Source organism: Chelonoidis abingdonii, chromosome 17 (genome assembly GCF_003597395.2).
Source record: "Chelonoidis abingdonii isolate Lonesome George chromosome 17, CheloAbing_2.0, whole genome shotgun sequence".
In the NCBI taxonomy this organism is placed as follows: Eukaryota; Metazoa; Chordata; order Testudines; family Testudinidae; genus Chelonoidis; species Chelonoidis abingdonii.
This window is the reverse complement of record NC_133785.1, coordinates 22707064-22724488: the sequence shown is the minus strand read 5'-3', so window position 1 is coordinate 22724488 and position 17425 is coordinate 22707064. Positions and strand designations below refer to the sequence as shown.

At 46.8% G+C, this 17425-nt stretch overlaps 1 protein-coding gene across 1 annotated transcript in view; it reads left to right on the top strand.

Moving 5' to 3' along the window:
- The first annotated feature begins 4246 nt into the window (after positions 1-4246).
- The window catches only part of IRAK2 (interleukin 1 receptor associated kinase 2), a 36885-nt gene continuing 23706 nt past the window's right edge, over positions 4247-17425 (top strand). The window contains exons 1-2 of the mRNA XM_032784237.2: positions 4247-4432; positions 7561-7740. Of these exons, the coding sequence (XP_032640128.2) occupies positions 4303-4432; positions 7561-7740 (310 nt within the window). The 5' untranslated portion in view covers positions 4247-4302. The remainder of the gene's footprint in view (positions 4433-7560; positions 7741-17425) is intronic.

Genomic DNA, 17425 nt, shown 5'->3' with positions numbered 1-17425 from the left:
TTCAGTGGATGTCTCTGACTGATCCAAGGGTAGCTTCTATTGCTGGACAAAGATCTACTACTGTTGCAGCAGATGCCTGGATAACGTTGTTTAAACAGTAGATTTACAAGAGTGAGAATGACGATAGTCTTCTCTGAACTTAGTAACAAAAGTAATCCAGCAACTTCACTACTTAGATCTGTCCAATCTTGGTGGATATTTTCCAAAGCCAGTAATAATAGTTGCAGTAATTTTAAGACAACAGCCAAGAATCGCTCATGAGAAAGCCATCAAGTTTTCCCAGGCTGGATAATTTGAACTTCAATCCCAATGTATCTTCTATTTGTTTTCAAGACATTCAGTCCTTTTGGACTCTTGATGAAAAAAAAAAAAAGAGTATAAAAAAGCCATTACATTTGTGGCTTTTTAATATCTTTTTAAGATTCTGCAGCTTATACTAGCACTAGCTGGAGTAGATGGCCTCTGCAGTGTGAACAGGAGAGATTAGGGTTACACTTTTCTCTGAGCAAAGCTTGCACTCCCCTATGTCTTCCAGAGAAGTTTGTAGCTCCATCAAATGCACAAGCAGCCATCTGTTTGGGGTTCAATTTACAAGCATTTAACTCTTCTAAGCTGTCACAGATGCAGCTGATGTGTCTTCTATAACCTGAACATCTAGCATGCATCTACTGGCCTACCATGGACATCAAGATAACATATACAATTACTTAATACTTTATGCCTATTTGAATAGGAGCATCATCAGCCATGTATGCACATTTTTTGAATATGGTGAGAGAGTTCTTCACTTTTTTCAACTGCTGAGTCTTTCACTGTTGCACTGTGTTCGGGCAGACTTCAGTAAACCAGTAAAGTGCCTAAAACCACTATCGCTTATGTTAAAGGCGGCCTAGTCAGCAAGCTGTAAATTGGCCATTCAGCAATCTCAGCTTGACCAAGGCAGGAGGGGAGGAGGTTTTGGGTGCCATAACAAGGGCAGCTTGACCTTGCATCTTTTCTGATAAGAATTGTGTTGAAGTTGCTGATGCATGCATATTAAAAAAGCAGGATGTACCCTAAGGAATGTCTATTGGGGTCTAAAGGCTGCAGACTCTGAAAAAAACAACACTTGGTTAATCAATAATCTAAAGAAACCTCTTGCTTGATCATTAAAACTGTTTACTTAACAAGGTTTCTTTAAGGGACATGTCATTCTATTACTAATGTATAAATAAGGTGAAAAAGCTTGAAATAGTTGGACTCATTTCGGAACTCTTTTGGACTTTCCTTGGACTCTCCCTCTGGATACATCTTGCGGTCCCCACCAGCAGATGGAAGATTTGGCCACCGGAAGCCTGTTCGAAAGCCACACTCAGCTTTGGTAATTATCAAGGGTTGGGGGTGTTTTACTAACATTGTTGCAGACGTGTGTAAGTGCTTGAGACTAGTAAAGTTTATCTTTAAGCAAAAGCACTCTTGTGTTGTCCTGTTTGTGCCAGCCATCTATCGGTCGGATGGCCGTGTCTCCCCTGATTTATTTCCTGACATCTCCTCACACAGAGTAACAGTTACCAAGAGCTTTGGGTTGAAAGAACCCTGGGTAACAACCACATGCTTCTAGAGAGTCAGATGAGCTTTTTGAGAAAGATAGCAAGCATTTGCCAGTCTTGTTCAAAATCAGTGTCCAACTTCAGAGTTAACAAGTGACAGTGCACTTAACATTGGCCTCCAGTTTGTATTGTGTGGTATCTCTTACTTAAATAGAAATTATGGTGTAACAGCCATGTTGCTTCACATAAACTGAGTTGTGTCTCCAGCATTCTTAACAGCCTCATTAAGTTCTTCTAAAATTGGCTTTGACAGCGACTGGCTTATAAAGCTTTCTGCAAGTTGATGCAGTCCAGAGGCATGGTGTTTTGCAGCCTTTTCATATAGGTTGTCAGTATTGGCTTAGCTGATCAGTCTGGCAAACCAAGCTTCTCCATTTTTATTATAGAAATCCATAATATGCCCACATCTTGAATACTGCATGAAGTTCTGGTCACCGCATCTCAAAAAAGATATATTGGAATTGGAAAAGGTACAGAAAAGGGCAACAAAAATCATCAGGCATATGGAACATATTCCCTATGAGGAGAGATTAAAAAGACTGGGACTTTTCAGCTTGGAAAAGAGAAGTCTAAGAGGGAATATGATGGAGGCTTATAAAATCTTGACTGGTGTGGAGAAAATGAATAAGGAGGTGTTATTTATCCCTTACCAAGTGTCACCCAATTAAATTAATAGGCAGTAAGTTTAAAACAAACAAATGGAAGTATTTCTTCACACAATGCACAGTCACCGGTGGAACTTTTTGCCAGAGATATTGTGAAAGACGAAATTATAACAGGGTTAAAAAAGAACTGGACAAATTCATGGAGCTTAGGTCAATCAATGGCTATTAGCCAGGATGGGCAGGGATGCAGCACCATGCTCTGAGTGTCCCTAGCCTCTGTTCACCAGAAACTGGGAGTGGACGACAGGGGATGGATCACTCAATGATTCCCTGTACTGTTCATTCCCTCTGAAGCACCTGGAATAACCACTATTGGAAGCCAGGATCCTGGGATAGAGGGACCTTTAGTCTGACCCAATATGTCTGTTCTTACATAAAAAGAATTATAATAAAAAAGTTTAGTACAGAAACTCCCCAAGATAATGACCTCTTGAGATAGCGATGATGTGAGATAATGACCTTGGCAAATAATGCATTTTAAAAATATTTGCCTACTAGGAAACATATTTATATAAGTTTCCCAGTCATAAATCTAATATTCTGTAGTAAAATCACTAAAACATAGTCCAATGCTCTGGCTGCTGTTGTTTGTCATGCCACAGTTCACTCCACCACTCCATCCCCAAAGGCCCTGCACTGTTACCTTCTGCTGCCACCTGCCACTGTGACCTCTGCGAGTTGGTCTCATGTGGTTCCACCCTGCTCTCAGTGGGTGAACCTCAAGTTGCTAGTGTAGACTGGGCTGTCTCTTCCACAGAAACACTGTCCCACAGCAGCTCTAAGCACTTAGACCTGATTATCAGTGATTTCAGCTCTAGTGGTCACTTATCAGCTCTCTCTAGACAGGAGAGAGGGGCAGGTCAAATAGTGCCTGTGACTGTTAGGCAGATCCCCAACTACCAGGCAAAATACCTGTGCCCCACCCTCTCTCTTTTCACTAGGATATGGCATCCAAACCTCCTGCTTAGGGAGTGCAGTTCAGCTGAGGATGACCAGTACTTAATTTGTAACGAAAGAGGTGCCAGGGTTCAAGCAAGTCTGTTACTTTCATAACTGATGTGACAAGCCCAGCGGTCCCAGGGCTATGAACTGCGGAGCCTAGAGGTGCGGGGGCTCAGCCCTGGCAAGCCCTAGCACAAATTAAGCACTGCGGGAGACCCCCTCATTCAGGCAGGCTAAGTACAGTTCTGCTGCCCTTTACTCATACAAGGATAACAACGTTTCATAACCCCCACATTTAATACTTAAGTGATTTGTACCCAACACTAGCCAAAACTAATCACTTGGGTAGCATAGCTCTGTCTGCTGGTTAGGTAGTCAGAGTAGGTGTGTTCCTGTAAACACAAACTGGTCCTAAAACCTTTCCACCCAACCCTGGCTCATCACTAGCTGTCAGGGGAGAGCTCATTCAGACCTTGCTTATCAATAACAATTAGAAATTATTAGGTAGACCAATATAGCAGAAACAAATGTGCTGATATTGTCATAAATAACAGCTATATGAGGAAGCTAGTCTTTGTTTATACTTGTCAAACCCATTCTGCCTTCTCACGTACAAGTATTTTCTCATATACTGTATATGCTTCTGAAACGTGTATTAATGTTTCAATTTCCAACCACCAACTAAATTGGCAACACTGCGTGTAACTGGGAGAGAGTGTTGGGGAAATCCAGCGGCGGTCTAGGGAAACCCCTGGGCTGTGTAACTTTCCGGGAAGCTGCCTTTGCTCACACTCATAACTTCGCCAGGCGGCTGGAGCAACAGTCACCCACCCTAGAGAGGAAAAACCGGCTTCACGCTTGAGCGCAGTGCGGCTAATGTCACGAGACTGTGAAACTGAGAGAGGCAAATCGCCTCTCTGGCTGTACACATCCGCCTGGGCGCCAGAGGCCGCTGCTGATAGGGGGACAGGCCGCCAATGGCAGCCCCCGGAGAAGAGGAAGCCTCTGAGGCGTGTGGGACGACAGGCCACGTCTGCGCGCGGAGAGGCGCCAGAGAGCGAGTCCTGAGAGCGGAGGCGGGGGGCGCAGCAAGTGACTGCGAAGGAATGGCCCAGCAACAGCCAGCCCCGCGGAGCTCCCGGCAGCCCGCGTACATCCACGCCCTGCCCGCCTGCGTGCTGGAGGACTTCTGCCAGAAGATGGACTGTCTGAACGACTACGACTGGATGCGCTTCGGTGAGAGCGGGGCGCTGCGCTGCGGGGAGGACAGCGCCGGCGAGCACTGATTCACGGCCGCGCTGAGAGGCGAAGGGGTGGGGGGTTTGTTGACAAGGAGCGGCTCAGGCAGGGGGCTGTGTAGCCAGGCAGGTGACAGGAGCAAGGGCAGGTGGATGGAGACAAGCCCGGCAGTGAACTCTCTACTTTCTACGATGGGCTCAGGCTCCAGTCACACAGGGGGATTCCTGACACACAGCACTTTTTGGTGCTCTCTAAAGACCAGATGCTGTATGGATGCATGTGGGGCTCCGGGCTTCACCTGCATGGAGCCGTTAGCGGGATCAAGCTGTAAATCACTTAGTGGTGACTAAACCTCCATTATATTCAGATAAGCACAGAAATACTTTGGATATATAGTGTGATTTTTTTTTTTTTTGGAAGTCCCTCCTTGCTCCTCCACCCCAGCCAGGCTCCCAGCTCCCACATTGCCACCCTTCTCCTCGCTTGCAATTCCACTATCATTGTTTTCTACACTATTGATTCCGTTCTCTAATCCAGTGGTTCTCAAACTTTTTGTGTTAGTGACCCCTTTCACAAAGCAAGCCCCTGAGGGCAACCCCCCTTATAAATTAAAACCACTTTTTCAAATATTTAATGCTATTACATGCTAGATGCAAAGCGGGGTTGGGGGTGGGGCTGGACTGGAGGGGCTCCAGCTGACTGCCTTGCCCGCAGGCACCAGCTTCTTCCATTCTCCAGGGATGCTGAAACCCTGCTTAGCTCCAGGTCCTGCTCCCACTCCACTCCCTTCCCCCAAGGCCCCATCCTCACCCTGCCTCTTCTTGCCCCTGCTTCGCCCTTGCCCCTCTTTTCTGCCCCCAGCGCCTCCTGCACACCCTGGGACAGCTGATTGTGCTGGGCAGGAGGTGCTTGGGGGAGGAAAGCTGTGGCTTGATTTTTTTTTTTTTTCTGTGGATGCTCCAGCCCTGACGCACCCATGGAGTTGTCAGCCAGAGCTCCACCATGCGCAGGGCTGACAGCTCACAACCTCCTTGTAATAACTTCATGATCCCCAGGTAATAACCTCACCACACCCAGTTTGAGAATCTCTGCTCTAATGCCATCAGTCCCACCCTGGCTTGGAGATTTTATGATTTCCGTTTCTTTGCCCTGTTTCCTGTTCTTTGTTTATTCGCCTTGTTTGTATGCTAAATTTACCTCTGAATACATTGATTTTCCAACGGTAGAGATGGACCTGACTCAGAACTCCAGATTTGAATAACCCTGACCTGATTGCTTTGCTACTTGGCTTTTCACTCCTAAGTGAAATCAAAAGAGATAAAATAAGCACTTTCCTTGCTATTCTTATGACATTTTCTCTACTTAATTTTTTTTTTTATTCAGTGCATGGACCCTTGGAGAGATGGGCATGCCCGGATTATCCAGTTCCTGGATATTCACATTTCAAATGATCCAACATTTGTTTCTGTCCTCCAAATCCACATTTTGTATTGAAAGAGAAAATCGTTTATCCCAAACCCCAAGAGTCTGAAGGTCAAAGAAGAACAGGTCACTGCAGCTTGGAGTCTAAATTAGAGAAACACAGTGAACAATAGCAGACTGTGGAGAAAGGACAAAGGATGTAGTAATAGAAGATCATAAACTAAATTCCATCCCAGCTGTAACTCCATTGAGCCAAATTAAGGGGAAATGTGTAAGCAGAGAAATTTGAACTCTCTGACACTAATTTACCAAGTGTAAGGGAGTCTAACGCATTATGTACACTGGGGATTTGCCCCAGCTGCAGCCACTGATGACCACAAAACAGCATAGCTGCACTGGTGACAGAGTATGTCAACCTAACTATGTGAGTGTCTACACTAAAATTTTGCTCCCACTGATGTAACTGCTTCACTATGCCAACTTAATAACTCCACCTCCAGGAGAGGTGTAGAGTCAGTGCTGATGTAGTTAGGTCAGTGCAGTGTCATGCAGACACTGTGTTGTTTACGTTGACTGTTACTGGCTTTCAGAAGCTGTCTCACAATGCCCCACACTGACACTACAATCAGTACAAGCGCTCCTGGTGAGGAGGCACACCGCTGACACAAGGTTCATAGTGTGGACATGCGAAAATTATTTAATTACTGCTGCGGGTATATGCCAAAGTAACTTAGGTTGACATAATTTTGTAGTGTAGACACACCCATAATTATGCCAGAACCGCCCCCCCCCCATTATAGATGCAGCTACACCAACAGAAAAGTGGTTCTGTGGGCATAGCTAATGTCACTTGGGGAGACAGTGTTACTGTGCTGACAAAGACCTTCTATTGACGTAAACTGTTTGCACTATGAGGCTCTGCCATTATAGTTATATCAGCAACACATTTATAGTGTAGGGCATGTCTGCACTATGGGAACTATAGCGATACAGCTGCAGTGCCTATCGTGTAGATGCTTCCTACAGCAACAGAACAGGTTTTTCCAACCACCTCCCCAAGCAGTTGTTGTGAAGCTGATGGAAAAATTCTTCCATCAACCTAGCTGCATCTACACCAAGGGTTAGGTATGAATTTTTCATACCCTTGAGAGAGAGAACTGGGTTGATCTAAAGTTTAATTGTAGACCAGGATATAGACAAGGCCTAAATTACAGTAACGTTAGGCCTGGTCTGTACTAAAAATTAGATTTACCTAGTTATGTTGCTCAGGGCTGGGAAGAATATCTTCTGTCAATCTACCTACCACCTCTCGGAGATGTGGATTAACTATATCAACAGACAAACCCCTTCCATCAATGTACAAAGCGTCTACTATGGCGCTTACAGTGACACAGCTGTAGCGCTGTAGGTGTGCCAGCTGTAATGTAGACATACCTTTAGATTCCTTCTCACCTCACTTAGGTCTTCTGTACACTAGAAAACTGCACCATTTTTCCAGTAGGTTTAGCTGACCCTTCACTAACTATGGTTTGTCCTTGTCTACACTTGCCACTAAACTGTAATATAGCTTTGGTTCAACTAAACTGAATACTGCAACAGTGATGTTTCCTAGTGTGCGTAGGGCCACAGACTCACTGCTGAATTTAGCTTGTGTTTTGTTTCTTCCATTTTTTATAAGAGAAATATCCCTTCTTTACCTTTAGCCTCCTATGTGATAACTGATCAGACAGAGCTGCGGAAAATCAAGTGCATGGAGAAGACGGGAATCAGCATAACGAGAGAGCTCATGTGGTGGTGGGGAGTGAGGCTAGCAACAGTCCAACAGTTACTGGAACTTCTCCAAGCACTGCAGCTCTACCGAGCAGCACAAGTAATTCTGGACTGTGAGTAAATGATCCCTCTCCCTGAGAGGAACTTATTGTATTTTATATTAGGCAATGTAAACCCTAGCAAAATAAACCCTCTTTTTAGTTAAGAAAACCTCTCGCTGGAAACCTCATTCTAAAATTCCGACTTCATTAATTTTCCACCCTCGCAAATAATATTAAGCAATAACATAGGAAGTGCCATACCAGAGCAGATCATTGGTCCCTCTAGTTCAATATCCTGTTTCTAACACTGATCAGTATGAGATGACTGGAAGATGCAAGAACCTCGATGTAGAGAGCAGTCTGCCCAGATAGGTTGGCAAATGCTCTGAAGCACAAGAATTTATGTCTCTAGCACAGAGGTGGGCAAACAACGGTCCGCGGGACCATCCGACCCGTACTCTGAGCTCCTGGCAGGGGAGGATAGCCCCCGGCCCTTCCCTTGCTGCCCCCCTCCACGGCAGCTTCAGCGCGCCACGCCGCCAGCACTCTGGCCCACTATCCTTGCCGGGCAGCGTGGCAGCATGGCTGGCTCCGGCATGGTAAGGGAGCATGGGGTCCCGGGGGGCAGTCAGGGGACAGGAAGCAGGGGGCAGGTGGATGGGGTGAAGGTTCGGGGGGGCGGCAATCAAGGGATAGGGAATGGGGGCAGGGGTTAGATAGGCATGGGAGTACCAGGGGCCTATCAGAGGGTAGGGGTGTGGATAGGGGTTGGGGCAGTCAGGGAACTGGGAGCAGGGGTGTTGGCTAGGGGGTGGGGTCCCTGGGGGGCAGTTAGGGGCAGTTATGGGTCCCCGGGGGGCAGTCAGGGGACAAGGAGTGGGGGGGGGGGTTTGGATGGGTCGGGGATTCTGAGAGGGGCAACCAGGGGGTGGGACGTGGAAGGGGGCAGATAAGGGGCAGGGAACAGGCCGTTTGGGGAGGCACAGACTTCCCTACCTGGCCCTCCATACAGTTTTGCAACCCCAATGTAGCCCTCGGCCCAAAAAGTTTGCCCACCCCTTGTCTAGCACATCTGAGAGAATTAAAAAAAAATGTAATGGTGTCTGTTCTAATTCTAGTAAGCTGTGGGCCTTGGTGAAATCGTGTATCATTCAGTTCTACTGGCTAATGATACGTAATGTAGAAGAATGTTGCTCTTGGTCAGTTCTAAATCTGCTGCCTTTAATTTTCATTGCATACCCTTGCTTTTGTATTATGAGTAAGCATAGGCGCTAACTCCGTGGGTGCTCCGGGGCTGGAACACGCACAGAAAAAAATTAGCAAGTGCTTAGCACCTACTGGCAGCCAAACTCTCCTTCCACACACCCCCACTCCCTTCTTTTGGCGGCCCTGCCAATCATCTCCTCCTCCTACCTCCCAGCACCTCCTGGAGATCAGTTGTTCTACCCTGTGCAGGAGGCGCTGGGAGGGTGGGGGAGGAGTGGGGACGTGATGCACTTGGGGAAGGGGTGGAAAGAGACGGAGAAGGGATGGGAGTGGGCCTTGGGAAATGGGTGGAGTGGGTATGGGAAGAGGTGGGGTGGAAGCTTAGGGAAAGGGGTGGATTGGGGGTGGGGCCTGGGGCTGAGCACCCTGGGGGAAATTAGAAGCTGGTGCCTTTGTGAGTAAGGACTAATAGGAATTTCTGATTTCTTTTCTATTCCATTCAGTATTTTGTCTACCTCTATTACAGTATGTCTCTTCTTAGCACCTTCTCTCAACTAAATAGTCCTAGTCTTTTCTGTGTCTCCGTATGAATGTTTTCCCAGGTCTCTAATAATTATCACCCTCTGTGAACAGCCTCTCTTTCTGCTATATCACTTTAGATATAGGGTGCCTAGAATTTGAACAAAGCATTGACTTATAAAAAGGCAATATGAAATAATCCAATTCCTTTCAATACCTTATGTACCCAAATTATGGTTTTGTTTTGTTTTTTTCTTTTGACTACACATTGAGGAGACCTTTACAGATAGATATTAACCAGCTCATACCCATAGCGTCCATGTAAGGAACTATCGCTGTTTTAGAGATGGGGAAACCGAGGCACAGGGAAGTTAAGTGACTTGCCTCAAATTGTACAGGGAGAAACTGAGCCAGAACAAGCTCCCAACTTCTAATCCTGTCTAGAGCCAGTGGGCCATGTTGCCTCTCAAAGCATTTTGGTGTCCTGGTCAGAGGTGAATGTCTACTCTTAGTGTCAGCAGGATTTATTCTTATCTGTTCAAGGAAGAGCAGACCCTATAAATTAGAGATGGGCTGAACCAAAACTCAGATCCAAACATCACTCAAGTAAATTGTAGGAATACTCAGCATCAGGCAGAAGGCACTCAGCATTTAGCAGGACGGGCCTGAGATGATAAACTTGTCTCTTGCTGTTTCTTGATGCCAGTCAGAATGGTAACAAGATAACACTTGACTGATGGACGGCATCAAGGCTTTAACATTATACACTGGATGTCAGTTTATTTATGGCACATCAGAGGAATGTTGATCCTGTCCTTGGCAATAATGGTGATACTCAGCACATCCATAGTGCTTCACAAACATTGATTACACCCTAGTGAATCAGCTATATAAGTTCCTCAGATAAACTGCTGGAGTTTCAGGTACTTGGAGTCTGAGTTAATATTGTAGTAGACAAAAATAATAGCTTTCTTGAGGAGACTGAAACATACATGTTAAACAGCCCACATTCTGTTTTAGTTGTCCCTGAAAATGCAATTTTACTCTTAAAAGTGACTAAGGGCCAAAAATCTCACCTTCCTTAATCAAGCAAAATTACAATTGGTTTCAGAGGGAATTTTGCTCAATTAACATCACTGGGCAAATGCAAAAATGGCACCTTCTTACTTAACAGATATACCCCCGGGTATATACAGGATCACATCTACTCTCTGTAGGGGAAAGAAATCTTACTCCTATCTACCCTGTAGAATGAACAGAGCTATGGGAAAATGAGCTGATATCTATTCTGATGTGCACATCAGTTACACAGTTGTTAACTCAGGTTCTAAACTAAGGCTTTGCTTACACTAGCACTTTTGTCGATTAGGGGGTCTGAAAACACCCCACTCCTGACTGACATAAGTTTCACTGACAAAAACGCCGGTGTGGACAGTGCTATGTCAGCAGGAGAACTCGCTTCTGCAGGCATAGAATGGCTACATGGGAGACTTTACGGTGGATCACAGAAGCAGGGTGTGATGAGGAAAGCCACTTAGATCAGAAGAGATTGAGGTCAGATAGGATGGAGCTGTACCTAATAAGGGAGCTAGATGCTTAGGATTCTGCTGCATGTTACAGAAAATGGTGTAACATGCATACATACAAGAAGAATGATCATTATCCAGAAAGAATGTGGTTGGTGTCACTATGTAGCTGAGATTATGTTTTCTGCATACTTCAAGAATCGGCTGCTGATGGAGACAATTGGCATACAGAGGGCTGTTTCTCCATTACCTTATATCTTGTGTAGTCATCGATAGGAATTTTATTTGGTCCTTGTGAGACAAAGCTTTCATTGACTAGTGGAAGTTTTGCCTGAGTAAGGGCTGAGTTGTTTTTGAGTAAAAACAGAATCTCAAGATTTCACCCAGGATCCTTTCCATTTTCAAATACTAGAGCAGTTTTAACTAACAAGAGAAATCTACCATGCAGCATCTGGGTTTGCTGTGTAGTTGCTCTGAAGATTATTGTAGCTGGTTTTCAGTCTTTGATCCTTGTAGTCTAAACTACAGTGCAGTAATATTAAATAAAGGAGTTTCTCCTGCGCTGAGTGAGGAGGAGTCACACTGAGGTCATCCAGCTGTTTACTGAAGGCTTTGCTGGAGGTTGCCAGATATCTCTACCCTGGGGCAAAAGTGATATCATCATCTCAGGTGTTAATAAAATCCATTTCCTTAAAATCTTTGAATGCCACTTTTGAAAGCCTGGTAAAGATTAAATTCCCCTGCCACAGAAGAGACATAACACCTAGCTGAATAATAGATTTTTCCTGGAAAAGATAAAAATCAGATTGCAAATTGCTGTTCCTTGCATGTAATTAAAGAAAGTGTGGAGAGGTTTCTGTGTTCAGTTCCAAACTGCTTTCTCCAAAGGAAAGAATGCAGCTGATTTTCTCTATGAAATCATTACAGAATGGTATACATAATAGGATTACTCAGAAATGCCACAAACACCCTGCACTGAGCAAGCACAAGTAGGGAGGGCGTGGAGTACAGTGTTTTAATGGCTGCTTCTAATTAGAGTTTAAGGTGTGACTGTGTGAAAAATGACTTTAAAAACACTACTGTGGGATTCCACATTTATTGTCCTAGTGACTTCCAAATCAAATTTGCTTCATTTAGAAAAAATTCTTCTTTACTTATATGACAGCTAGACCTGCCAACTTAGGCTATGTCTACACTACAGACCTTACAGCTGCACAGGTGAACCGCTGCAGTTACACCGCCATAAAGTCTCCCATGCACATTAATTTGGCGATGTGCGTCCATGTACCGAGGCTAGTGTCGATTTCCAGAGCGTTGCACTGTAGGTAGCTATCCCATAGTTTCCGCAGTCTCCCCTGCCCATTGGAATTCTGGGTTGAGATCCCAGTGCATGATGGGGCAAAAACAGTGTCACGGGTGATTCTGGGTAAATGTCATCACTCAATCCTCCCTCCGTGAAAGCAATGGCAGACAATCATTTCGCACCCTTTTCCCTGGATTGCCTGGGCAGACGGCATAGCACGGCAACCATGGAGCCCGTTCAGCCTTTTTTCACTGTCACTGGATGTTTTTAACAGACGCGGTACTACAGTGCTACACAGCAGCATCCCCTTGCCTTTGCAAGTTAGCAAAGACGATTACCAGCCATACCGTACTGTCTGCTGCCTTGCAAGTTGACAATGACAGTTACCGGTCACACTGTACTGTCTGCTGCTGTCATGGGTGCTCCTGGCCAGCCTCGGTGAGGTCAGCTGGGGACACATGGACAAAAATGGGAATGACTCCCCAGGTCATTCCCTTCTTAAGTTTTGTCTAAAGTGAGAGTCAGTCCTGCCTAGAATATCAGGCAAGCCTACTAAAGAACCAGAGAGGTAAATGACCACTCTGGGTCAGAGCCCCAGACATCTTGCAAAAATGACGAGCTGCATGCCATTCTAGGGAGTGCCCCTGCAACAACGCCACCCGTTGCTTCCCTCCTCTCCCACCCCTCCTGGGCTACCATGGCAGTTATCCCCCCCATTTGTGTGATGAAGTAATAAAGAATGCATGAATTTGAAACAACACTGACTTTATTGCCTCTGCAAGCAGAGATCAAAGTGGGGAAGGGAGGGCAGCCTCCAGCTGCTATGATATTCCAGGCAGGACTGAATCTCCATTAGACATCAAAGGGGCGGGGGGAGGGCAGCTTCCAGCTGCTAGGATATTCCAGGCAGGACTGAATCTCCATTAGACAAAACTTAAAGAAGAGAATGACCAGGGAGTCATTCCCATTTTTGCCCAGGTGCCCTCGACCGACCTCAGCGAGGCCAGCCAGGAGCACTCACGGGATGACAATGACGGATATCAGTCATACTGTATCGTCTGCCGTCCGCAAGGCAAGGAAAGGGAAGGGGATGCTGCTGTGTAGTGCTGCAGCACTGTGTCTGCCAGCAGCATCCAGTAGACATATGGTGACATTGAAAAAAGTTGAGAGAGGATTTTTTCCCTTTGCTTTTACGGGGTGGAACAACATATATCCTGAACCACCCGCAACAATGTTTTTGACTCTTCAGGCTTTGGGATCTCAGCCAAGAATTCAAATGGCTTTTGGAGAGTGCGGGAACTGTGGGATAGCTACAGTTATCAGTCGCTCCTCCCTCCGTGAGGATCCATTTCATTCTTTGGCTTTCTGGTACGCTTGTCTCAGCTCCTTAAGTTTCACGCAGCACTGTGTCAAGTCCCTGTTGTGGACTCTGTCCTTCGTAGCCTTGGAGATTTTTTTCAAATGTTTTGGCATTTCGTCTATTGGAACAGAGTTCTGATGGGAGATGAATCTGTTCTCATACAGAGATCAGATTCAGTATCTCACGTATGGTCCATGCTGGAGCTCTTTTTTGGATTCTGGGACTGTATGGTCACCTGTGCTGATCAGCGCTTCACGCTGGGCAAACAGGAAATGAAATTCAAAAGTTTGCGGGGCTTTTCCTGTCTACCTGGCCAGTGCATCCGAGTTCAGATTGCTGTCCAGAGCGGTCACAATGGTGCACTGTGGGATAGCTCCCGGAGGCCAATACCATTGAATTACAGTCACACTAACCCTAATCCGAAATGGCAAAAGCGATTTCAGTGCTGCTCCTCTCGTCGGGGAGGAGTGCAGATATTGATATTAAGAGCCCTTTATATTGAAATAAAGGGCTTCGTTGTGTGGACTGGTGCAGCGTTAATTTGGTTTAACGCTGCTAAATTCGAAATAAACTTATAGTGTAGACCAGACCTTTGTGCTTGCTGAAAGATTTTGGGGTAAAGGGGACTGTTCTGCACTCAGCAAACACCAGCAAGTCCAGAGGTTTCGCCTGTTAAAAATAGTATCTAAACAACTTCCTTCCAAGTCAGCTGGGAGTAAAATCTGCCTGTAAGTTCTGCTGTAACACTTGGCTAATAGAGTGAATTTGTCCAATGCAGCCATTCTCATGGAAATCAAGAGGAATCTTTCCATTGAGTTTCATGGGAGCTGGATCAGGCCTTAGAGGAAAGCAAAGCTTGAACTGTTTGAGTGAGATTGAAGGAGCACAGTGAACTAGGAGTGGCATGTGGGAGGGGTGTAGCTGACGGGGGTCATAAAAGCCAGGAAAGTTAGACAGTCGAGTACTTTAGGGCATGGCTAAACTTGCAGATGTAGAGCGCTTTGAGTTAAACCAGCCTTCGTAGAGTGCAGTAGGGAAAGTGCTGCAGTCTGTCCACACTGACAGCTTCAAGCGCACTGGCATGGTCACATTTGCAGCACTTGCAGTGGCATTGGGAGTGGTGCATTATGGGCAGCTATCCACTGATGAGCTGCCAAAATCTTAACAACCAGTTCCCTCCTTACCCCACAAGGGGGTTGTGGTCCGCCCCCCAGGACTCCTGCCTCATCCTCCCCCCTGTGTTCCTTGACTCCCCCCCCCCCCGGGACCTCTGCCTCATCCACCCTCCTTCCTTGTCCCCTGACTGCCCCACGCTGCTCCATCTAACCTCTCCTATCATTCCTGATGGCCCCCCGGGACCTTTGCCCCATCCAACCACTCCTTTTGCTTGTCCCCTGACCGCCCCTGGAACCCCTGCCCCTGACTGCCTCCTACTGCCCCATCCAACCCCCCCTCCTTCCTGACTGCTCCTCCTGGACCCTTGCCCCCATTCAACCTCCCTGTTCCCCGCCCTCTGTCCGCCCTGACCCCTATCCACCCTCCCACCCCCAAACACCTGCCTGAACTCCCCTGCCCTATCCAACACTCCACCCACTCCCTGCCCCCTTACTGCGCTGCCTGGAGGTGGCTGGGGGTGCTACAGCCGTGCCGCTTGGCTGGAGCCAGGCCATGCCACCGCCGCACAGTGCCTGGAGCACCGGGTCCGGCCAAGCTTGCAGCCCCCTGCTTCCCACGAATCGGCTGTTTGCGCAGGAAGCCTGGGAGGTCTGGGAAGCAAGCGGTGGCTTCGTGCTCAGGCCCAGGGAGGCAGAGGTGGAATGGAGGTGAGCTGGGGTGGGAAGCAGTTCCCTTATGCCCCCCTCTCATCCCCTGGGTTACCTGCTGTGGCATGGGGGCCCCCCCCGTCCGAGGTCACCTCCGCTCCGTCTCCGCCTGCCTGAGCGTGAAGCCGCCACACTGCTTCTCCGCCCTCCCAGGCTTCCGTGCAAACAGCTGATTCGTGGGAAGCAGAGGGCAGGGGAAGAAGAGGGGCAGAGCCTTCAGGGAAGGAGGAGGAGTGGAGGTGAGCTGGGGTCAGGGCGGGGAGCTGGAGCACCCACGGTGCCACTTCTGGATAATGTGCTCGGGGAGCAGCCACTGGCTACGCTCCTGGGTCACTTCAACTTACTGGTTGTTAAATGTAGAAACCTCTTTAGAACCGGTTGTCTAAACTATCCCAGCATACATGTGACTGCAACATGCTTTTAAAATGGGAGGGATGGGGTGGAATGTGACAGGGAATGTGTTGTGTATGTGGGGGGGGGAGAGAGTGGGTTTTTGGGGGGCTGAGAGCATGTCAGCAGGCTGTCTTGCAAGTTCAGACAGCAGCAGACCTCTCTCTCTCACACACACACACAGCATTCCCAGTAATGGCTTGCATGCCGGCTGTCAGAAACGGAGCTTTGAAAGGGCATTTCTGCATTCTTACAGGAGTTCAAAACAATGACAAGAGTGGCCACTTGACTTAAGGGGACTATGGGACGTTTCTGGAGGCTGATCAGAGCACAGTAATGCAACATCTTGTTCACACTGACGCCCGGGCGTTGTAGCCAAGTCACAGCAAACATTATCCCTCTTGCCAAGGTGGAGTACCAGCAGCGCTGTTGCCATGGAGTCAGAGTGCTCTACCTGCCTTGCCAGTGTGGACCGGGAGTGAGCTAGTGCACCCAGGTCTCCTTTATTGCTCTGTAACTTGCAAGTGTAGCCAAGCCCTTAAAAAGAACAGTTGCTAAAGAAGTAATTAAATACATTGCCTTCCTGCCCTGGAGTTGGATTGGGGCGAATACCCCAGTCTGAATTCAGGTGGATGGAATTCATGCCTAGCTTGAGAGCCATATTTCACAAATGATAATAGGTCAGCCCAAAATCCAAGATGTGAGGAGACATCCATTTGGGGGGAGGCGGCAAACTTGGAATCCAGAATTTAACCTCATGCTTCAGGATCATCGCTGTTCTGCCATAATCACCAAAGAAAATGGTGTAATGCAGGGGTAGGCAACCTATGGCCTGGGTGCCAAAGGCAGCATGGGAGCTGATTTTCAGTGGCATTCACACTGCCTGGGTCCTGGCCACTGGTCTGGGGGGCTCTGCATTTTCATTTAATTTTAAATGAAGCTTTTTAAACATTTTAAAAACCTTATTTACTTTACATACAACAATAGTTTAGTTATATATTATAGACTTATAGAAAGAGACCTTCTAAAACATTAAAATGTATTACTGGCACACAAAACCTTAAATTAGAGTGAATAAATGAAGACTCGGCACTTCTGAAAGATTGCCGACCCCTGGTGTAATGAATGATGGTCTTGTGGTTAAGGCACTGGAGTAGAAGTCCACAGATCTGCAATCAGCTATACTACTGATTTCCTGTAGAAGCTTGGGCAAATTGCTGCTCCGTATCTGAAAAACAGGGATGATGATGATGATGAGTGGCTTTGTGGGGTGTATAGTAAGACTACATTTATTAATGTTCTATCTAAGGTACTTATATGATCTCCATCACCATAATATCTGAGTGGCTTACAATCGTTAATGTTTCAGAGTGGTAGCTGTGTTAGTCTGTATCAGCAAAAACAACGAGGAGTCCTTGTGGCAACTTAGAGGCTAACAAATTTATTTGGGCGTATGCTTTTGTGGGCTAAAATCCACTTCATCAGATGCACGGAGTGAAAAGTACAGTAAGCAGTATAAATATTACAGCATATGAAAAGATGGGAGTTGCCTTACCAAGTGGGTGGTCAGTGCTAACGAGGCCAATTCGGTTAAGGTGGACGTCTCCCATTTCCAACAGTTGACAAGAAG